This window comes from Miscanthus floridulus, chromosome 5 (genome assembly GCF_019320115.1).
Source record: "Miscanthus floridulus cultivar M001 chromosome 5, ASM1932011v1, whole genome shotgun sequence".
In the NCBI taxonomy this organism is placed as follows: Eukaryota; Viridiplantae; Streptophyta; class Magnoliopsida; order Poales; family Poaceae; genus Miscanthus; species Miscanthus floridulus.
The window spans coordinates 139,556,591-139,574,801 of record NC_089584.1 but is presented as its reverse complement, the minus strand read 5'-3'; the positions used below and the strand labels follow the sequence as shown (position 1 = coordinate 139,574,801).

At 43.4% G+C, this 18,211-nt stretch overlaps 1 protein-coding gene and 2 pseudogenes across 3 annotated transcripts; 1 reads left to right on the top strand and 2 right to left on the bottom strand.

The window, feature by feature from the left end:
* The first annotated feature begins 749 nt into the window (after positions 1–749).
* Positions 750–17,307, top strand: LOC136453852 (glycine-rich RNA-binding protein 4, mitochondrial-like). 3 transcript variants are annotated; one of them, XM_066454400.1, is made up of 6 exons: positions 750–977; positions 1,081–1,149; positions 1,271–1,462; positions 9,485–9,591; positions 9,668–9,751; positions 17,072–17,307. In XM_066454400.1, exons 1-6 carry the CDS (start codon positions 818–820, stop codon positions 17,078–17,080), a joined length of 621 nt encoding a protein of 206 aa, XP_066310497.1. In that variant the 5' UTR covers positions 750–817; the 3' UTR covers positions 17,081–17,307. The 3 variants fall into 3 exon arrangements, with proteins under 3 accessions (XP_066310497.1, XP_066310499.1, XP_066310498.1); XM_066454402.1 differs by lacking the exon at positions 1,271–1,462; XM_066454401.1 differs by lacking the exons at positions 750–977; positions 1,081–1,149; positions 1,271–1,462; positions 17,072–17,307 and adding an exon at positions 2,493–2,975 and having other exon boundaries at positions 9,668–9,684.
* LOC136453849 (uncharacterized) lies at positions 6,443–7,579 on the bottom strand (annotated as a pseudogene).
* On the bottom strand, positions 14,195–17,372 carry LOC136453850 (protein NRT1/ PTR FAMILY 2.13-like; annotated as a pseudogene).
* Between the last annotated feature and the right edge of the window lie 839 nt (positions 17,373–18,211).

Here is an 18,211-nt window from a genome sequence, read left to right as displayed (position 1 = left end):
GAGCCGGAGCCGCTGCATTACCTCAGTGATATGGCACAAGGCATTAGCTATTATGATGATCTCGAAGCAGGTGGCTGCAGCTCTGGAAGAGCTCAACTCTTTGTTCAAAGTCACAGCTGCTCTGATACACAGTTTAGTACTAGTTCAGAGCAGTCCCAGTCAAACGTGGGACATCAGTATCAGGATCCAGGAGTAGAGTATTTTTGGGTGATGGAAGGGCCGCCGCCGGGTTCAACTGATGTCGCCACTGCCAGTGCGACCGAGAGCCAGAGGGGGAGGGACATGGGCTAACAGTGGAGGTGTTTACCAACCATGGATATCAGTTTATCAATAGATTAAGCTAACAGGGCCTGAACCTCTTGTACTAAGCATAAGCATTTGTTCTAGATGAACTCTTGTACTATCTCATGATGTGGAGGCTTTTGTACCTTTATCTACAAAAATAGGTTCTGTCTGTTTGGAGGGGAAAGCCGGAAATTTGTAACCAAGCAGCTCAGCTTGGAGATCCAGAAAATTTGTACAAGTGTAATAACATAATGCAATTTAATGAAATTATTACAGCGAATCAAAATTACATTCAGTTCCTGCCATCAATATGATGAATTCAACACCAAATTGTCAGGTTTTGGTTTTGACGCAGTATGCTTTGACGACATAAGCCTGTTCGCTGCTGCAGCAGCTGCTGTTTACTACACAGTAGCATGTGAGAAGCAGCCGCAGCAACAGCCGCTTAGAAGGGCATCCGAGCTTTTGCCAGTAAAACCATTACACAAATTTACCCGACTGCCATTCGCGACCACCACCGCCGCTCGCCAGAATGACGCCTCGGGTGCTCCTCTCCCGCCTGCGCCTCGCCCCTCTCCTCCACGACGGCCACCACCTGCGACGCTCTCTCTCCGCCGCCGCTGCCAAACTTCCTGACGAGTTGCCTCCTGGCGCGCCGCCGCCGACCTCCGACTCCAGGCTCTTCGTCGCCGGTACCGCTCTGCTCTCCCGCATCCTTGTCTGTCTCCCATATGATCCCCGATTGCATCATAGCTCTCACCGTACTACGTTTCTGTTTCCCGATTGTGGGTTCAGGGTTGTCGTGGTCCGTGGACGAGCGCTCCCTCACGGACGCCTTCTCCTCCTTCGGCACCGTCACCGAAGGTACGAAACAGATTCGCGCACTGGAACCCTACTGTTACTAGGAACTTATTAGGAATGCCCAATTTCGTTTGTGTTTAATAACCTCTGCGCGTTGGGGTTTTTGGGTTCGGTTCAAGGTCAGATGGTGCACGGGGTAGGTGTTCGGCCAAATGCCGTGGAGACCGTGAGCCACTCCATCGTGCCCAGGCCCGCAGCCTGTTCGACGAAATTCCTGTTAGGGACGTGGTCACCTGCTCAGCGGCAATCTACCGGCATGCGAGGAGCGGGTTGTTTCATGAGTCAGCTGGGCTGTTTGTCGGCATGATGAGGGCAGGTGTGTGCCCAAACTCGTTCACCTTGGTTGGTGTGTTGCTTGCGGCAGCTGGTCTGGGTGATGTTGTGCCTGCCGAGTGCATTCATGGGTGGGCTGTAAAGAGTCAGTTGGAATCCAATCATTTTGTTGCAACCGCACTGGTGGATGCATATGCAAAATGTGGGTGCCCCATGAACGCATTGGCGTTTTTCAGCGGTTTGAGGGATCCTAATGTAGTTTCCTGGAACGTGATGATCTCTGGGTTAGTGCACAATGTTTTGTTTGAGGAAGCAGTATTGGCGTTCAAGAGGTTGTGTTGTTGTTTTGGGTCAGTTCCTAATAACGCTGTGACCGTGATTAATGTTGCTCAAGCGTATGCTGGTTGTGGTGACCTTGGAATGTGCAAGAGTGTACATGCTTATGCAGTTAAGATTGGCTTTGATTTGGATGTCTCGGTGACAAACTCAATACTTGGCATGTACTTGAGTTTTGGGGATATTGAGATTGGAAGAGAGATTTTCAGGAAAATTATTGTTCGGAATGTGGTTACTTGGACAATGATGATGGGTTTCCTTCTTGAGCAGGCGCATGCTGGTGAAGTTATAAATATCTTTGTTCAGATGAGGTCAAATGGCATAGTTCCTGACAGGGTAGCAATGGTCAGTTTGGTGCAAGCTTGTGCACTTCTGGGTGATGCAAGGAGAGGAAAAATGGTTCATAACCAAATGATCACCCATGGGTTTAGTAGTGAGCTTCCTGCAGTTAATTCATTAATCACTATGTATTCCAAATGCAAGGATTTAAGTTCCGCTAGAGTGTTGTTTGATGGAATGAGGAACAAAAGCTTAGTTTCATGGACTGCAAAGGTTTCGGGTATATAGGAAGTGGAAGAGCCCTAGAGGGGATGCATCTATTTGGTAAGATGAGGCGTGAAGATATTTTTGTGATTGATTATGTGACATTAGTCAGCTTATTGACTGGATGCTATGAGACTGCTAAGTTTGATCTGTGTGTTCAACTTCATGGGTATAGCTACAAGTCAGGTTTGTATCTGTATAGACCTGTCCCTAATACCCTCATGGCAGTTTATGGTAAGTGTGGATATGCCAGTTTAGCTCATAAAGTATTTGATGACATGATTTCTCGAGATGTTGTCTCGTGGAATACCCTGATATTATCCTATGGTATAAATGGCCAAGGAGAGCAAGCAGTAGCACTTTTTAATGACATGGAGGAATCTAGTGAAGAGCGAGACAGTGTAACATACTTGAACACAATGCTGGCATGCAGCCATTCTGGACAAGTTGATGATGGGTTGATCATATTCAGGAGAATGATTAATGAGAAGCACGTAAATCCATGCCAGGAGCACATTGGATGCCTAGTAGATATGTTGGCAAGAGCTGGTCGTTTGGATGAAGCAGCAGAAGTGGCTAGCTTGACTAGCAATGAGGGAGCAAATCCTTGGAAGGCTTTGATGGGAGGAGGTCACCTGCATAGTCACACAGAATTAACTGAAGTTGCTGCTGAGAAGGTGCTGAACGCGGACTCATTTGATAATGGCCATGTTGTGTTACTTTCTAACGCTTGTGCATCTGCTGGGAAGTATAGTGATGCTGAATCTATCCGATCCTGTTATTCAAAACAAACACAAAAGAAGATTCTAGGGCTTAGTTCCATTGAGGTTATGCTATCCAGCACAAGATAGCCACTATACTTCTTGCAATGGAAGGGAAAAGATACATGAAACAATTACCATACACTATCTGTCTGTCCCAAAGTATTGGAGATCTGTTTTAGGCATGAAAGATGGAGTTTTATTTGCAGACAGCCAGGTCCCATGTGATTAAAAGAGAAACATTAAGAATGAGGCTTCAGATAGCACATTTGATGCAATGGAAAATTGCATTGGTCTTTATATTGTGATAGACTAAGAGTTTTTCATCTTGATTCTAGTATGGTTGAATCAGGAGCCTTACGTCATGTGAGTATGGTGTTTATCTGATGGTATTCTGACCCAATAGAAAACTTGTTGACTACACCATCAGTTCAATTGCATCTGTCATTTTGTGTTTCCTTAGTACTTTTGCCTTGGAGTACTAACCATATCTGATCTGTATCAATATCCTCCTCACTATATCCACTCTTTGAATACAATCATTTGCTGATCGTGAACATGATACAGCCTATGGTCCATGCTTCGTTGCAAAGAGTTGGCACAAGGCCTGTGATAATCTGTGTTACTAACCTTAGAAATGACAGAGGATATCTCAATTAGTGGAGATGGCCATATATATATAGAGAGCCACATGGGCTAAATGGGCCTATAGGATGGGCCTTGATATACACTTAACACCCCCCTTCAAACTCAAGGTGGAAGCGGAGGATCTGAAGCATTGAGTTTGATCAAATGAAGCCGATGTTGCTCTCGAGTTTGGGCTTTCGTGAAAAAATCAGCCAGTTGCAGCTCAGAGGGTACATACTGAAGATCAATTGTCTTCTGATGACAGTGAGAACGAGTGAAAAAGGCATCAACACCAATATGCTTAGTAAGCTCATGTTTGACAGGGTCATTGGCAATTTGTATGGCTCCAGTGTTATCACACAAAAGAGGTGTGGGTGCATCACAAGATATACCAAAATCAGCGAGTAACCATCGAAGCCATACAATCTCTGCAGTGGTAGTAGCCAGTGCTCGAAGTTCTGCTTCGGTACTAGAGCGAGAGACAGCAGCTTGTTTCTCGGACTTCCATGCAAGAGGAGAAGAACCAAGAAGAATGCAATAGCCTGTGATAGAGCGGCGATCCATGGGGTCACTTGCCCAAGTGGAGTCTGAATAAGCATGAAGCTGAAGTGGACTATCGCAAGCATAAAACAAGCATCGAGATGATGTCCCCCTTAAATAACGTAGCACACGCAGCAAATGGCCAAAATGAACAGAAGTAGGAGCACTCACAAACTGACTTAGAATGTGAACAGCATGAGCAATGTCAGGTCGAGTAACAGTAAGATAAACAAGGCTGCCCACAAGATGCCGATAGCGAGAAGGATCCTGAAGAGGCGTTCCATCAGTAGCACGAAGTTGCAAGTGCATATCCATAGGTGTGGCAGCCGTGCGATTATCAGTAATGCCCGAACGAACAATAAGGTCATGTATGTATTTTGACTGAGAGAGGTAATAGCCATTGGCAGAATGTGAAATCTCAATGCCCAAGAAATAACCAAGAGGACCCAAATCAGACATTTGAAATTGCACACCAAGTTGCTTCTTCACATGGGAAATATGTTCCACATCATCTCCAGTAATTAAAATGTCATCAACATATAGAAGGAGCAAAGTACGCCCACGTGGAGAGAGGTGAATAAATAGAGCAGGATCATGAGCACTAGCTGAAAAACCAGCAGTTCGTATCACAGAAACAAATCTCTCAAACCAAGCACGAGGAGCCTATTTGAGACCATATAGGGCCCGACGAAGACGACAAACATATCCTAAGGGAGCATCAACACCTGGAGGTGGCTGCATGTAAACTTCTTCATTCAAGTCACCATGAAGAAAAGCATTCTTAACATCCATCTGAGAGATAGCCCAGTTTGAAGTGGCAGCCACTGCAATCAGAGTACGAACGGTAGTCATATGAGCAACGGGTGCAAATGTCTCATCATAATCACGACCTTGAGCCTGCTGAAAACCTCTTGCAACAAGTCTAGCTTTATATCTCTCTATAGAACCATCAGATTTTCTCTTAATCTTGAACACCCACTTAGATGTGATTGGCACTGCATGTGATGGTAATGGAACAAGATCCCAGGTCCCTTGACGATCAAGGGCAGCAAGCTCCTCACACATTGCAAGCTGCCATTCAGGGATGCTGGAAGCTTCTTGATACGTGGAGGGTTCATCAACAACAACATTTACAGATGGAAAACCATACTTGTCAGCAGGCCCAATAGTACTACGGTCCCGAAGATTATATCTTGGACCAACCTGTAACTCATTAGATAAAGCTTGTGACTCATTAGCATCATTAGAAACATCAGCAACGGGATCGTCAGGACTGGCCAGGGTGGTAGAGGTAGATGAAGGAGCAGTGGGACCTTTGGGACGACGAGTGAAGACATGTTTAATAGGTGGTTTAGATGGAGGTGGAGGTGGAGGTGGAGGTGGAGGTGGAGAACTCTCATGTGTAGATATCACATGAGGTGGAATGGAGGAGGATGGTGCAGGAACATCACCTCCAAATGAATTAGTAGGAAAACAAAGAAAGGAGGTGGACTCAGAGGGGGAATATGAAGGTTTAGTAGATGGGTTGTAAAAGAAAGGGCGATCCTCAACAAAATTCACATCACGGGAGATACGTATACGACGAGAGGTAGGATCATAACACCGATAACCCTTATGCTCAGGACTATACCCCAGAAAGACACACTCAACAGATTGAGCGGTCAACTTGGTCCGCTCACGAGGGGGAAGCAAAACATAGCATGTACATCCGAAGACTCGGAGATGATCATAGTTTGGAGGAGTACCAAAAAGTACTTCACCAGGACATTTGCCAAACAGTTTGGATGAGGGCTATCTATTGATGAGATAGACAGCAGTAGAAATAGCTTCGCCCCAGAAATGTGATGGAACAAATGAGGAAATGAGAAGTGTTCTGGCAGTTTCTATGAGATGGCGGTGTTTGCGTTCAGCAACACCATTTTGAGCATGTGCGCCAGGACAAGAGAGCTGAGCAAGGGTGCCCTCGGAGGTCAAAAAAAGGCGGAAAATATCAGATAAATACTCACCACCAGAGTCAGAACGAAAAACTCTGATAGGAGTAGAGAACTGAGTGTGAACCATGCGCGCAAAAGATTGATAAATAGAGCACAGTTGAGAGCGATGTTTCATGAAATAAATCCAAGTATAATAGGAATGATCATCAATGAAAATAACATAATATTTATGACCACCCTTTGTAGCAAAAGGTGCGGGACCCCATACATCTGAATGAATAAGATCAAAAGGCCTAGCAGAATGTGAAACACTAGATGAATATGGAAGTTGTATTTGCTTTCCAAGCTTGCAACCTTTACAATGGAAACTAGACTCGACAGATGCATGACCTAGACAACCTTTATTTATTAATGTTGACAAACGGGACCCACATAAATGACCAAGACGGTGATGCCACTTGGCGAAGGATGAGGTGGATGAAGATGCAGCAGATGACACACGAGACGTGGATGTGGCTGAAGAAGGAAGGCGCAAGGTGTCCAAAACGTAGAGGCTAGGAGCACCTTTACGGCGATGGCCAGTCCCAATCACAGTCCCGCTTCGACGATCCTGAATGAAACAAGATGAGTCATCAAATCCAACAAAGCAATTTTGATCAGTAATTTGGCCTACTGATAGAAGATTCATGTTCAACTGAGGTACAAGAGAAACATCAGGTATAGAAAAATGAGAATTGCAAAGAGAACCCTGGTGAGTGATGTGACAGGATGTACCATCGGCAGTCTGAACAGAAGCACCATCCGTGACTGACTTGCAAGCAACCAAGTGGGACTGATCAGATGTCACATGGAAAGAAGCGCCTGAATCAAGAACCCAAGACGTCGAGGAAGCACTGACAGGTGAGGCTGCAGCAATAGAGACTGAACCTCTAGAAGTGGTGCCCGTACCACGACCACGGGCAGCACGACGGGCACGAAACTCGGCCAATTTCTGTGGGTGCTGGACAAAACAATTTTCTAGAGGATGACCAGTCCTGCCACAATGCTTGCAAGGCTCTGAAGAGGTGCCTTTTGGTGCACCAGACCTCTGCGAGGCTGCCAACACACTATGAGGCACAGACACAGAAGAAGCAGACAGGGACTGAAGACGTGTTTCTTCTGCAAGTAAATCAGCCAAGGCCTGTGCCATAGTGAGATTAGAGGAATTGTGAAGCAATCGAGTGCGAATGGAATCATATTCTGCCCGAACTCCCATAACAAATCTGTAAGGAACTGCTCAATGAAAGTAAGTGCTGTACAATTCTCTGTAGCTGTGCATTGAGGTACCATGGAGATCAAAGAACCCATCAAACGATCAAAAGCGGAGTAGTACTCATCAATGGACATATCTTTCTGTTCAATGACATGAAGTTGTTGCATAAGAGTATGCTGAAGAGCACCACTATTACTCATCAATGGACATATCTTTCTGTTCAATGACATGAAGTTGTTGCATAAGAGTATGCTGAAGAGCACCACTATCTTGAACATATCGTTGCTTCAAATAAGACCACATGGGCTTCGCTCTTTTAAACTTACGAAGACTCATGATCATAGTTTGCTTAACACTATTGACTATGGCTGCCATCACTTTTCCATCATTGATTTCCCAGGTTTTAATAGCAGCAGCATTACTACCATCAGGGTTACGAGCAGGCGGATCATCAGTCAGATGAAAATAAAAACCAACACCCCTTAATGCAGTCTCAACACAAAAAGCCCACTCTGGATAGTTCTGACCATCTAAAGTGATGTTGATAACAATGGCATTGATCTGTGATGTTGACATGGTTGGAAAGGATACTGACCGCTAACCAACAGGGAGACTGACAGCAAACCAACAGGGAGACTAAAGCAGGGATCAGTCACCACCGTTGCAGAAGCAGAAGTCCTCTGTTTCCTCTGCTGTGCGATCCGGAGGGCAGAAGTCCTCTGTTTCCTCTGCTGTGCGATCCGGAGGAGATCGGACGATGTGCAGCAGCAGGCGGGCCGAGGAAGAGCCGTGCAGATGTGCAGGCCCGGACGTTGATTCCACAGAGACGAAGCGGACGACGTGATGCGCGCAGACGGCGCGTCGGATGGGACGCGGACGAGTGCGCTGAAGAGGCGGACGACCGTGCGGACCGCGCGGATGCGGACTTCGCGGGCGGACGACCGTGCGGACCGCGCGGACTTCGCGGGCGGACGGCCGTGCGGACCGCGTGGACTTCGCTGGCGGACGGCCGCGGGACTTCACGGGCGCACCACGCACGGGCGCGAACGTCGCAGGCGGACGGGAGCGCAGGTACGGTCCGCGCGGACGGCGCGGAGCGACAGACCGTGATTATGAAAGACGACCGCGACGGCGGCCTGATAGGGATTGGATCGTGGGGGGATTAAAAATTTGATTAGCTCTAATCCCAGCCCTAATCCATGTCTCTGGTACCATGTTACTAACCTTAGAAATGACAGAGGATATCTCAATTAGTGGAGATGGCCATATATAGAGAGAGAGCCACATGGGCTATATGGGCCTATAGGATGGGCCTTGATATACACTTAACAATCTGAAGTACTTGACTTTTGAAAAATATATTATGGTGCATCTCATCCATGTGACAATGTAACATTTTACTTGAAGTAGTGCCTAGGAAATTGCAAAAAGATAAGGTCGATTTTACTTGAAATATTTTATGAAATTTGTGCCTCATTTGTGCAGCCCTAGATCACGTTTATTGCAAGAGTGCAAGTTTCTGCCATGTCTTGCATCTTATTTGTTTGTCCCTATTTTTTCTTGAGGTAAAATGTCTGTCCCTATTTATCAGGCACTTACAAGTTTGGATGTTTGTTTATGAAACTAATTGTGTGATCACACCCTTGTTTTAAAGTTTTTCACACTAACATCGTGTATGTTGCTGTGCTATTAGCCTACTACCAACAAAACCATAGTTAATAATGTTGACGCTAAAATAGCAACAGTTAAGAGTGTTATGGTTGTATTACTCCAGGGGTAGCTATCATGTCATGGCTACATGTAGCACATGCATTCTGGCTATTGTTCCCCTTCATCTGTGGTATGTGATTATAGGTTAACCTAGTCAGGGGTTTACTCTTCCATATCATGGCATTGTTCATATACTTGAAAACCAATAGGTCAAGTTATTTTTGTGTTTACCTGGTGTTGAGCTAGTGCGATAAGAAATGACTTTTTTATGTTTTTGGCCTATTTGCCCCCACGAATTTTTACCAACTTTGTATTTATAAGGTTTAAATAATTTAGTTATAAAAGGACCTTTTGCTTTGCAGTTAGAATTATGTATGACAAAAACTCTGGAAGGTCAAGAGGCTTTGGATTTGTTAATTTCTCAAATGATCATGAAGCTAAGTGTGCCAAGGATGATATGGATGGGAAGGTACAGCCTTATTGTTTCAAAAACATGTCAGTTATTGCAGTTAGAAATGAAGCATTGACCTATATTAATTCTACAGGTAATGCTAGGGCGGCCATTGCGAATAAGTTTTGCTCTTGGAAAAGTCTGTGGCGCATCAGTTATTGTTCCTCGACTTTCTACGGTGAGAAAAAAAATTAACAATGACATGTTCGTTCACTTCGTTACCGGAAACCGAAGCACGCCTGCTATTAACAAGTTGGTCTTTAGAAATATTGCTTCTACCGGCCTTTTGTCATCTCCATATATAAAATCTTTCTAAAAGTTAAATTAAATCTGTGGAAATTGTAAAAATTGAATGTTTAATTATATTGGCTCTTGCCTCTTGTTCATAGACCGACCCTCAGTTCAGTTGCTTTTTTTTTAAAGTTGATCTGCTTGTATTGGCTTTACACTCCTACATAAGCTTTAGAAGCTAGCTTGAGAGTGATTGATGCTAGGAGTGTTAGCAACTGGTTGGAAATGCCACACTGAGACAGGCTACAGTTGTATTTAGAACAACAACAACAACAACAACAAAGCCTTTAAGTCTCAAACAAGTTGGGGTAGGCTAGAGTTGAAACCCAGCAGAAGCAATCAAGGTTCAGGCACGTGGATAGCTGTCTTCCAAGCACTCCTATCTAAGGCTAAGTCTTTGAGTATATTCCATCCTTTCAAGTCTTTTTTTTGTTGCCTCTACCCAAGTCAACTTCGGCCTTCCTCTGCCTCTCTTCACGTTACTATCCTGGCTTAGGATTCCACTATGCACCGGTGTCTCTGGAGGTCTCCGTTGGACATGTCCAAACCATCTCAACCGGTGTTGGACAAGCTTTTCTTCAATTGGTGCTACCCCTAATCTATCACGTATATTATCGTTCCGAATTCGATCCCTTCTTGTATGACCGCAAATCCAACGCAACATACGTATTTCCGCGACACTTATCTGTTGAACATGTTGTCTTTTCGTAGGCCAACATTCTGCACCATACAACATAGCAAGTCTAATCGTCGTCCTATAAAACTTGCCTTTTAGCTTCTGTGGTACCTTTTTGTCACATAGGACACCAGATGCTTACCGCCACTTCATCCACCCTGCTTTGATTCTATGGCTAACATCTTCATCAATATCTCCGTCTCTCTGTAGCATTGATCCTAAATATCGAAAGGTATCATTCCTAGGCACTATTTGACCTTCCAAACTAATATCTTCCTCCTCCCGAGTAGTAGTGCCAAAGTCACATCTCATATACTCAGTTTTAGTTCTACTGAGTCTAAAACCTTTGGACTCCAAAGTCTCCCGCAATAACTCCAGTTTCTAATTCACTCTTGTCCAGCTTTCATCAACTAGCACTACATCTTCCGCGAAAAGCATACACCAAGGGATGTCCCCTTGTATGCCCCTTGTGACCTCATCCATCACTAAGGCAAACAAATAAGGGCTTAAAGCTGACCCTTGATGTAGTTATATACTAATCGGGAAGTCATCCGTGTCTCCATCACTTGTTCGAACTCTAGTCACAACATTGTTATACATGTCCTTAATGAGCCCGACGTACTTCGTTGGGACTTTATGTTTGTCCAAAGCCCACCACATAACATCTCTTGGTATTTTATTATAAGCCTTCTCCAAGTCTATAAAAACCATGTGTAGGTCTTCTTCTCCCTATACCGCTCCATAACTTGTCTTATTAAGAAAATGGCTTCTATGGTTGACCTTTCGGGCATGAAACCAAATTGATTTATAGAGACCCGCGTTATTGCTCTTAAGTGATGCTCGATAACTCTCTTCCATAGCTTCATAGTATGGCTCATCAACTTAATTCCCCGATAATTAGCACAACTTTGAATATCCCCTTTATTCTTTTAGATCGGTATCAATATACTTCTCCACTCGTCAGGCATCTTGTTCGATCAAAAAATATGGTTGAACAGCTTGATTAGCCATACTATAGCTATGTCCCCGAGGCATTTCCACACCTCGATTGGGATACCATCCGGTCCCATCGCCTTACCTCCTTTCATCCTTTTCAACGCCTCTCTGACCTCAGATTCTTGGATTCTCCGCACAAAACGCCTATTGGTGTCATCAAAAGAGTTATCCAACTGAAAGGTTGTGTCCGTATTCTCACCATTGAACAATTTGTCAAAATACTCTTGCCATCGATGTCGGATCTCATTCTCCTTCACTAAGAGATGCTCCATTTCATCCTTAATGCACTTAACTTGGTTGAAGTCCCTTGTCTTTCTCTCACGAACCGTAGCCATCCTATAAATGTCCTCTCTTTCTTTCATACTCAAATGTTGGTAAAGATCCTCGTACGCTCTACCCTTTGCCACACTTACAGCTCGCTTTGCAATCTTCTTTGCCACCTTGTACTTCTCTATGTTGTCTACACTCCTGTCATGGTACAAGCGTCTATAGTACTCTTTCTTCTCCTTAATAGCCCTTTAGACTTCCTCGTTCTACTACCAAGTATCTTTAGCTCCGTCTTCACTTCCTTTGGTTACTCCACACACCTCTGAGGCCACCTTCCGAATGTTGGTTGACATCTTCTCCCACATGTTGTTTATGTCCTCTTCTTCCTTCCAAGAGCCCTCTTTGATAACCCTTTCCCTGAATACCTCTGACGTCTCCTCTTTCAGTTTCCACCACTTTGTTCTTTCAATCTTAGCTTGTTTATCCCTATGGGCACGCACCTGAAAACAAAAGTCTACCACTAAAAGCTTATGTTGAGAAACAACACACTCCCCTGGTATCACCTTGCAACCCAAGCCCGCTCGTTTGTCCTTTCTTCTTGTGAGGACAAAGTCAATCTGGCTAGAGTGTTGTCCGCTACTGAAGGTCACTAGATGAGATTCTCTCTTTCTAAAGAAAGTGTTGACTATCATCAGGTCAAAAGCTACCGCGAAGTCCAAAACTCCCCCCCCCCCCCACCTGATTCCTACTACCATACCCAAAACCTACATGAACTGTCTCAAAACCTACGCTTGTGGTACCTACATGCCCATTAAGATCTCCTCCTATATAAAGCTTCTCACTACTAGGTACAGCTCTAATCAGGCCATCTAAGTCTTCCCAGAACTGTCTCTTATCACTCTCGTCGAGGCTTATTTGGGGGACATACGCACTAATTACGTTCAAGACCATATCACCAATGACAAGCTTGACTAAGATAATCCTATCTCCTTGCCTTCTCACTCCCACCACACTATTTTTGAGGCTCTTATCAATCAAAACTCCTACTTCATTTCTATTCGCAACTGTCCCTGTGTACCAAAGCTTGAAACCTGTATTGTCCACCTCCTTCGCCTTCTAATCCTTCCATTTAGTCTCTTGAACGCATAATATATTGACACGCCTCCTAGTTGCGCTATCAATTAATTCTCTTAACTTACCTGTAAGCGACCCTACATTCTAACTACCTAAACGGATTCTAGTTGGTTCGACTAGCTTCCTTACCCTTCACACTCGTCGACTCAGATGTGAAGACTCTTGCTCATTTTTCACTACACCCGGGCGCCGATGTAGCGCGCCACTAAGGATGCGATGACCCGATCCTTGCTCACTTGACACCGTGCCCAGATCGCGACACGGCGCGTCACGGAGGTGACGACCCGACCCTTGCTCATTTAACACCATACCCGGGTTCCGATATGACGCGTCGCTAAGAGGTTTACGCCCCAACGGTTTTCTTTCGGGTTTCATCTCCATTAGAATGGCTAGATTTAACGTTGGCTCGCCACGTCTATCACAACCCTTCTCCTTTACCAGGGCTTGGGACCTGCTATGTTGAGACAATATAGGCGGAGTTCTACAATTGTATTTAGAAAAAAAAATTAACCGTTTGATGGCTAAACAACTGCTGAGTAATCAACAAGCTGCTTGCTGTTTCATGTTCTCTCAGAATTTATTTTCCTTTTTTATTTCTTTTCGAGAGAGATCTACTTGCATTTTGTATTTAGGTATGTGATACTGTGAACTGTGATAGGCGGCTACCCATACTGTGCGTACTCACCTAAAAATTTTAAATTCAAAACCTGATATAATTTGGCAATTTACTTCTTTAGATGTTCACAGTATCGGGTTATATGTTACCGCAGCTGACTGCTTTGCTCAATTACTTCCTGTAACTGTCAGTTATGATTAGTTGTATGAAGTATGAACCCTGGTCCCAAGTACCTACCAATGCAATATACAGGAAATCTAATACTATATGCAGTGAAGTCCGTGAAGAAATTGGTGCATTGTTGTGCTTATGTGTTACACATATTACATGGAGCCTTAGCTTCTACTCAAGTATGAAAGACTTCATTGAATTTATATATACTGTCACACACTTCATGAAGTTCCAATATAATAGACCTTATATATTGTTGTTGTTTGGATAATAGACCTTATTTATTGTTGTTGTTTTTTTGAAAAAGTTGTTGTTTGGATAATGAAGTTAAGTCACCATGACTGGCTGAATTGCAATTCACATGTTCTTCTCTAACATTCACAAGATACATATTACTATAAGGCATCTTACAACCTGAATCTCAATTATCACTAAATCTGTATAGTATATAAATTACCCTTGAAAAAAAATCATTTTCTATGCGCCTCTGTGTCTATCTTGATCTATGTAGCTTCTTCTTTGGCATGACTTTTGATGGACTCTTCAGCATGGAGAGACATGACCTTATATCTATAGTAGCTAGAACATACAAGGAAGTAGAAAAGGTTCAGTGCTCCCAGTCCCAGGATGGCAGTAAAATGATAGTAAAAATCAAGTTTGCCATTGTTAATATTGTCTGTTAACCCACTTGTGTGGCCATATCTGGCGGTAACCTTTCTTGTGATGTTTACCAGCGGCTCAGTGCAGTACACAAATAAGGCTCAGTGCAGTACACAAATAGTTTGCTCTGGCTATAGCCTATAGCACAGAACAATAGGCATATGATCCTGCATTCCTGCTAGAGATTGCATATGCTCTGGAAACTGCTTATTATAAAGTTTTATTTGTCCAACTATGATGAAGGCTCAACAATATCCCATTAAAACCAATTGGGGTGCAAGCCACAAAACTGTCATAGGTGATATACCTCCATGAGACAAAGCTGAATTCCTCCTTTTATGCTCATCAAGTTCTGCTACCACCATAGAAATAGGAGTAATTACCAATCTCACACCTTGTTTCTGTAGAATCGTAATTCCACCTTCCAGCCCAGTGAATTTTCTAGCAAGAGGTACCATAATTCGGTCGTAGATGGGGATGACCACAGCTAGGGTGATAAGGGATATGGATGTAACAGAGCCTGCAGGAATTTTAAAGTGTGGGCCTAGGTGACAGTCCATGGTAAATGCTTTCAATATTATAAAGGTGAATTGTTGAGGCATTGTAACAAACATAATATTCCAGAAAAATGAATAGGCAAAATAATTACCAAACATTTGACTTCCACTATTTGCTGGATATTGCAAATTTCCCATGAGTTTCTTGCAGAACCCTCATCGTTTATATCACCATCCCGCATAATTGCACCTTTGTTCAGAAACCTGAGATGAATGGAAATTGTGATACACCAGATAATCCTAGCATATTCACAGCTTTTCTTTTCACTTCATTCAAGCATGTATTGTCCACATCCCTGCTTGCATAGAACATTGTCTATTCTCTATGTTGCCTGTATGTTATTTGCCATTAAATGGATATTACCAATTTGATTAGCTCAGTCCGTTCAAGACTTCAAGTCCTCTTTGACTCGAATTTTGGTGCCAATTTCTTCTTATTTACTGTGCCACATAGTTCCTCCTAGACTGGTTGAGAATTTTCTTTTAATATCCTCAACTAACGAATGTTATGTCAGTTTGTTAATCAGACAGTTACCCTTGCAATTAAGATATACGTAATCATTGTTAGCGAAATATCCAGCTGTACAATAATTCCAGCTTGTTAGAGTGCGAGCAAATATTATAATGTAGCCTCAATCATTGACAATAAATTTGCTTGGGAGAATCAGGGTTGCTTTTTGGAATATTTTAGTATGAAACATATTTTCAGATATGTTCGATAGATTCATCGTGGCTAGTTCTTTTTGTGCATGTACTGATATACAGTATTCGCTAGACCTAGTCAAACCTTTATATTTTTCCATACTGTTGCTCATATATAGGGGCAGGGTGATACATATTTCGCCTAAATTGTAAAGTGGCAGTCTGAAAATGCGGTTGCCCCTTGTGGGTGGGTTGTACAGCATCAGCACTTGTTGATTTATGTCATGAGGGCATGGAAATTTGAGTCTTCTCTTTTAAAATGATGCCACAAAGTTGCACAATTCCAGAGAAGATGCTTCCCTCTGGTGGTACATGGACATAAAGTCTGGCACCAGCTGATGTTGGTCTGGATGTGGGTATGCCAAATCCTAGTGCCCAGCTGAGGGTCTGGATGTAGAAGACAGTCATAGATAATACCAGGGCAGCGGCAGGGCAGCGGTACTTGTGCTATAGTACCAGTTATAATAGCTATATAAGCCCGCTCAATTTCTTTTATCAGACTGATCCAATTGGTCTACTCCGAAAGGCAAACTGCATGACCGGATTGCTCCACCACCAATAGTTAGGAGGCCTAGGGAAAGGTATAGCACGCCCAGCCGATGTTGATCTGGATGTATATGACAGCCATAGACAATACCGGGGCAGCTGTACTTCTGCTATACAAGTGCCGGTTATAATAGCAATATAGGCCCTTTCGACTTCTTTCATCAGTCTGATCAAATTGGTCTAACTCCAAAAGGTAAGCTCATGGCTGGATGGCTCCAGCACCAATAGTTAGGAGCCCAAGGGAAACATATAGCACGCGCAGCTGGAGTGTTGCTGAACTATTGCAGTGTCCTACTTGGGATATTTGATTGCATATTGGCGGTTTAAGAGCAGGAAGTGACACAGTCAAAGTCACTCCTAGTATCCCCTGTTTTTGTTGGAAATAAACACATTGATTAGAAAGAAGCAATGCACAATTCCATCTACTATTAATATTTCAAGCATTTATTAGAAAAAAATTAGTACAGTTGTGGTAGTCATGCATTCTTTTGAAAAAAGAAACTCGGAGTGCAAAATGTGCAATCCAGCTACATTATGCATCTTTGACGTGAAAGAATCGAATTGTGTATCATATGCTTATTTGCACTTAATAATCTACATGAAACACTGTAGGATGCAGCATGGTAGGCATGAGCATGAATGGATGCATAGGGTGGCTGTAGCATGATTTTTTTGGCAAATATGTTGACCTATGGTCTGTGACTCCTTACAGCATCTTGGACCAGTAAAATACCATCAACGGCTATACCAAGTTCTGTGAACTAATAGAACCGACTTAGTCTAATCTTTTGCCTAGGGTCCTTGTGCTTGCCATTTCGTTTTATTGAGCCTTATGCTAAAGATGACAGCTGATTTTCCGTTCCATTTTGTGTTGACGAGCAGGTGAAATGAGCAGAAGCCTTGGTCGTGGGCTCGTGGCATGGACTGATGGACATAATATCAGGAGGGTTGCGTAGCACCCATAGGATATTGGTTTTGAACCTTCCAAGTTAAAAATCAGAGATGAAGGCACCTAGCAATGGCGTGAAGTTCAGCGTGGCGAAGATGATGCTGTTGGTTATGTTTGTCGCCTTGAGTTGCTCGATGTTGAAGGTTTCACGAGGTACGTTGTCAAGTTTGCAGCCACCCCGCATGAGGCCACCTTTTCGAATGTCTCGTTTGCTGCATCCCAAAAGAGTGTCATTCAAGTTTTTCAAAAAATAAGAGTGCCATTCAGTATACACACTCTTCTTGAATTGATTCATGTAAAGATGTGGTGGCAACCGTCACTGCTCACTAGTAGTATACAAGGCAGTTACAAACTGGCATGATTCTTCATATCGAAGTGAAGCACATGCATAAGACCTTGTAGGTTTATACGTCTTGAATACTGGGACAGTACTGGTTGACAAACACAGATCAGCTGGTACTTATGCGAAACAATAACGCTCACTCTATCAAGAGATAATATATATAAAAAAAACTCCACATATTATTGTTTTAATCTTATTTTAAATACAGTTTAAGCATCCTGAAAGATTGAGCTGATGCATCTCAAGATTAACAGCGCCACCACAAGTGTCTCGATGTCGATGGGTAGGTCATCTACTTTTGAAAGAATAGTGCCGCTAAGGACTCAAATTTAGGTAGACAAGTTTTATCATAAGAAACCTAACAAGACAATGTATGTAGATTCCAAATTGACAAACTAACACGGATAATTTATCACTGAATTAATAGTGTCATTTCTTGCTGTCCAGAAAAATGTGAGCGTTGAATCCGAGTGGACGGTAGGGCATCCATCCTTAACCTGTCGTGCCGTTGTATCTGTTGGATTCTCTCACCGTCACATTTGTTTTGGGATTGCAAGTGAGTGGCCGAGGGCGATTCCATTAGGAAATCACAACCGTCATCACTTTACCTAAAGCCATGTTCCATGAATGTCGAGCGCTCCTTGTTAATAAAAGAATCCGGCCGGCAAGCCATTATTAGAGATCTTTGGAGAACAAAGCGATGTATGTCCCATGACACGGGCAAAGGTTA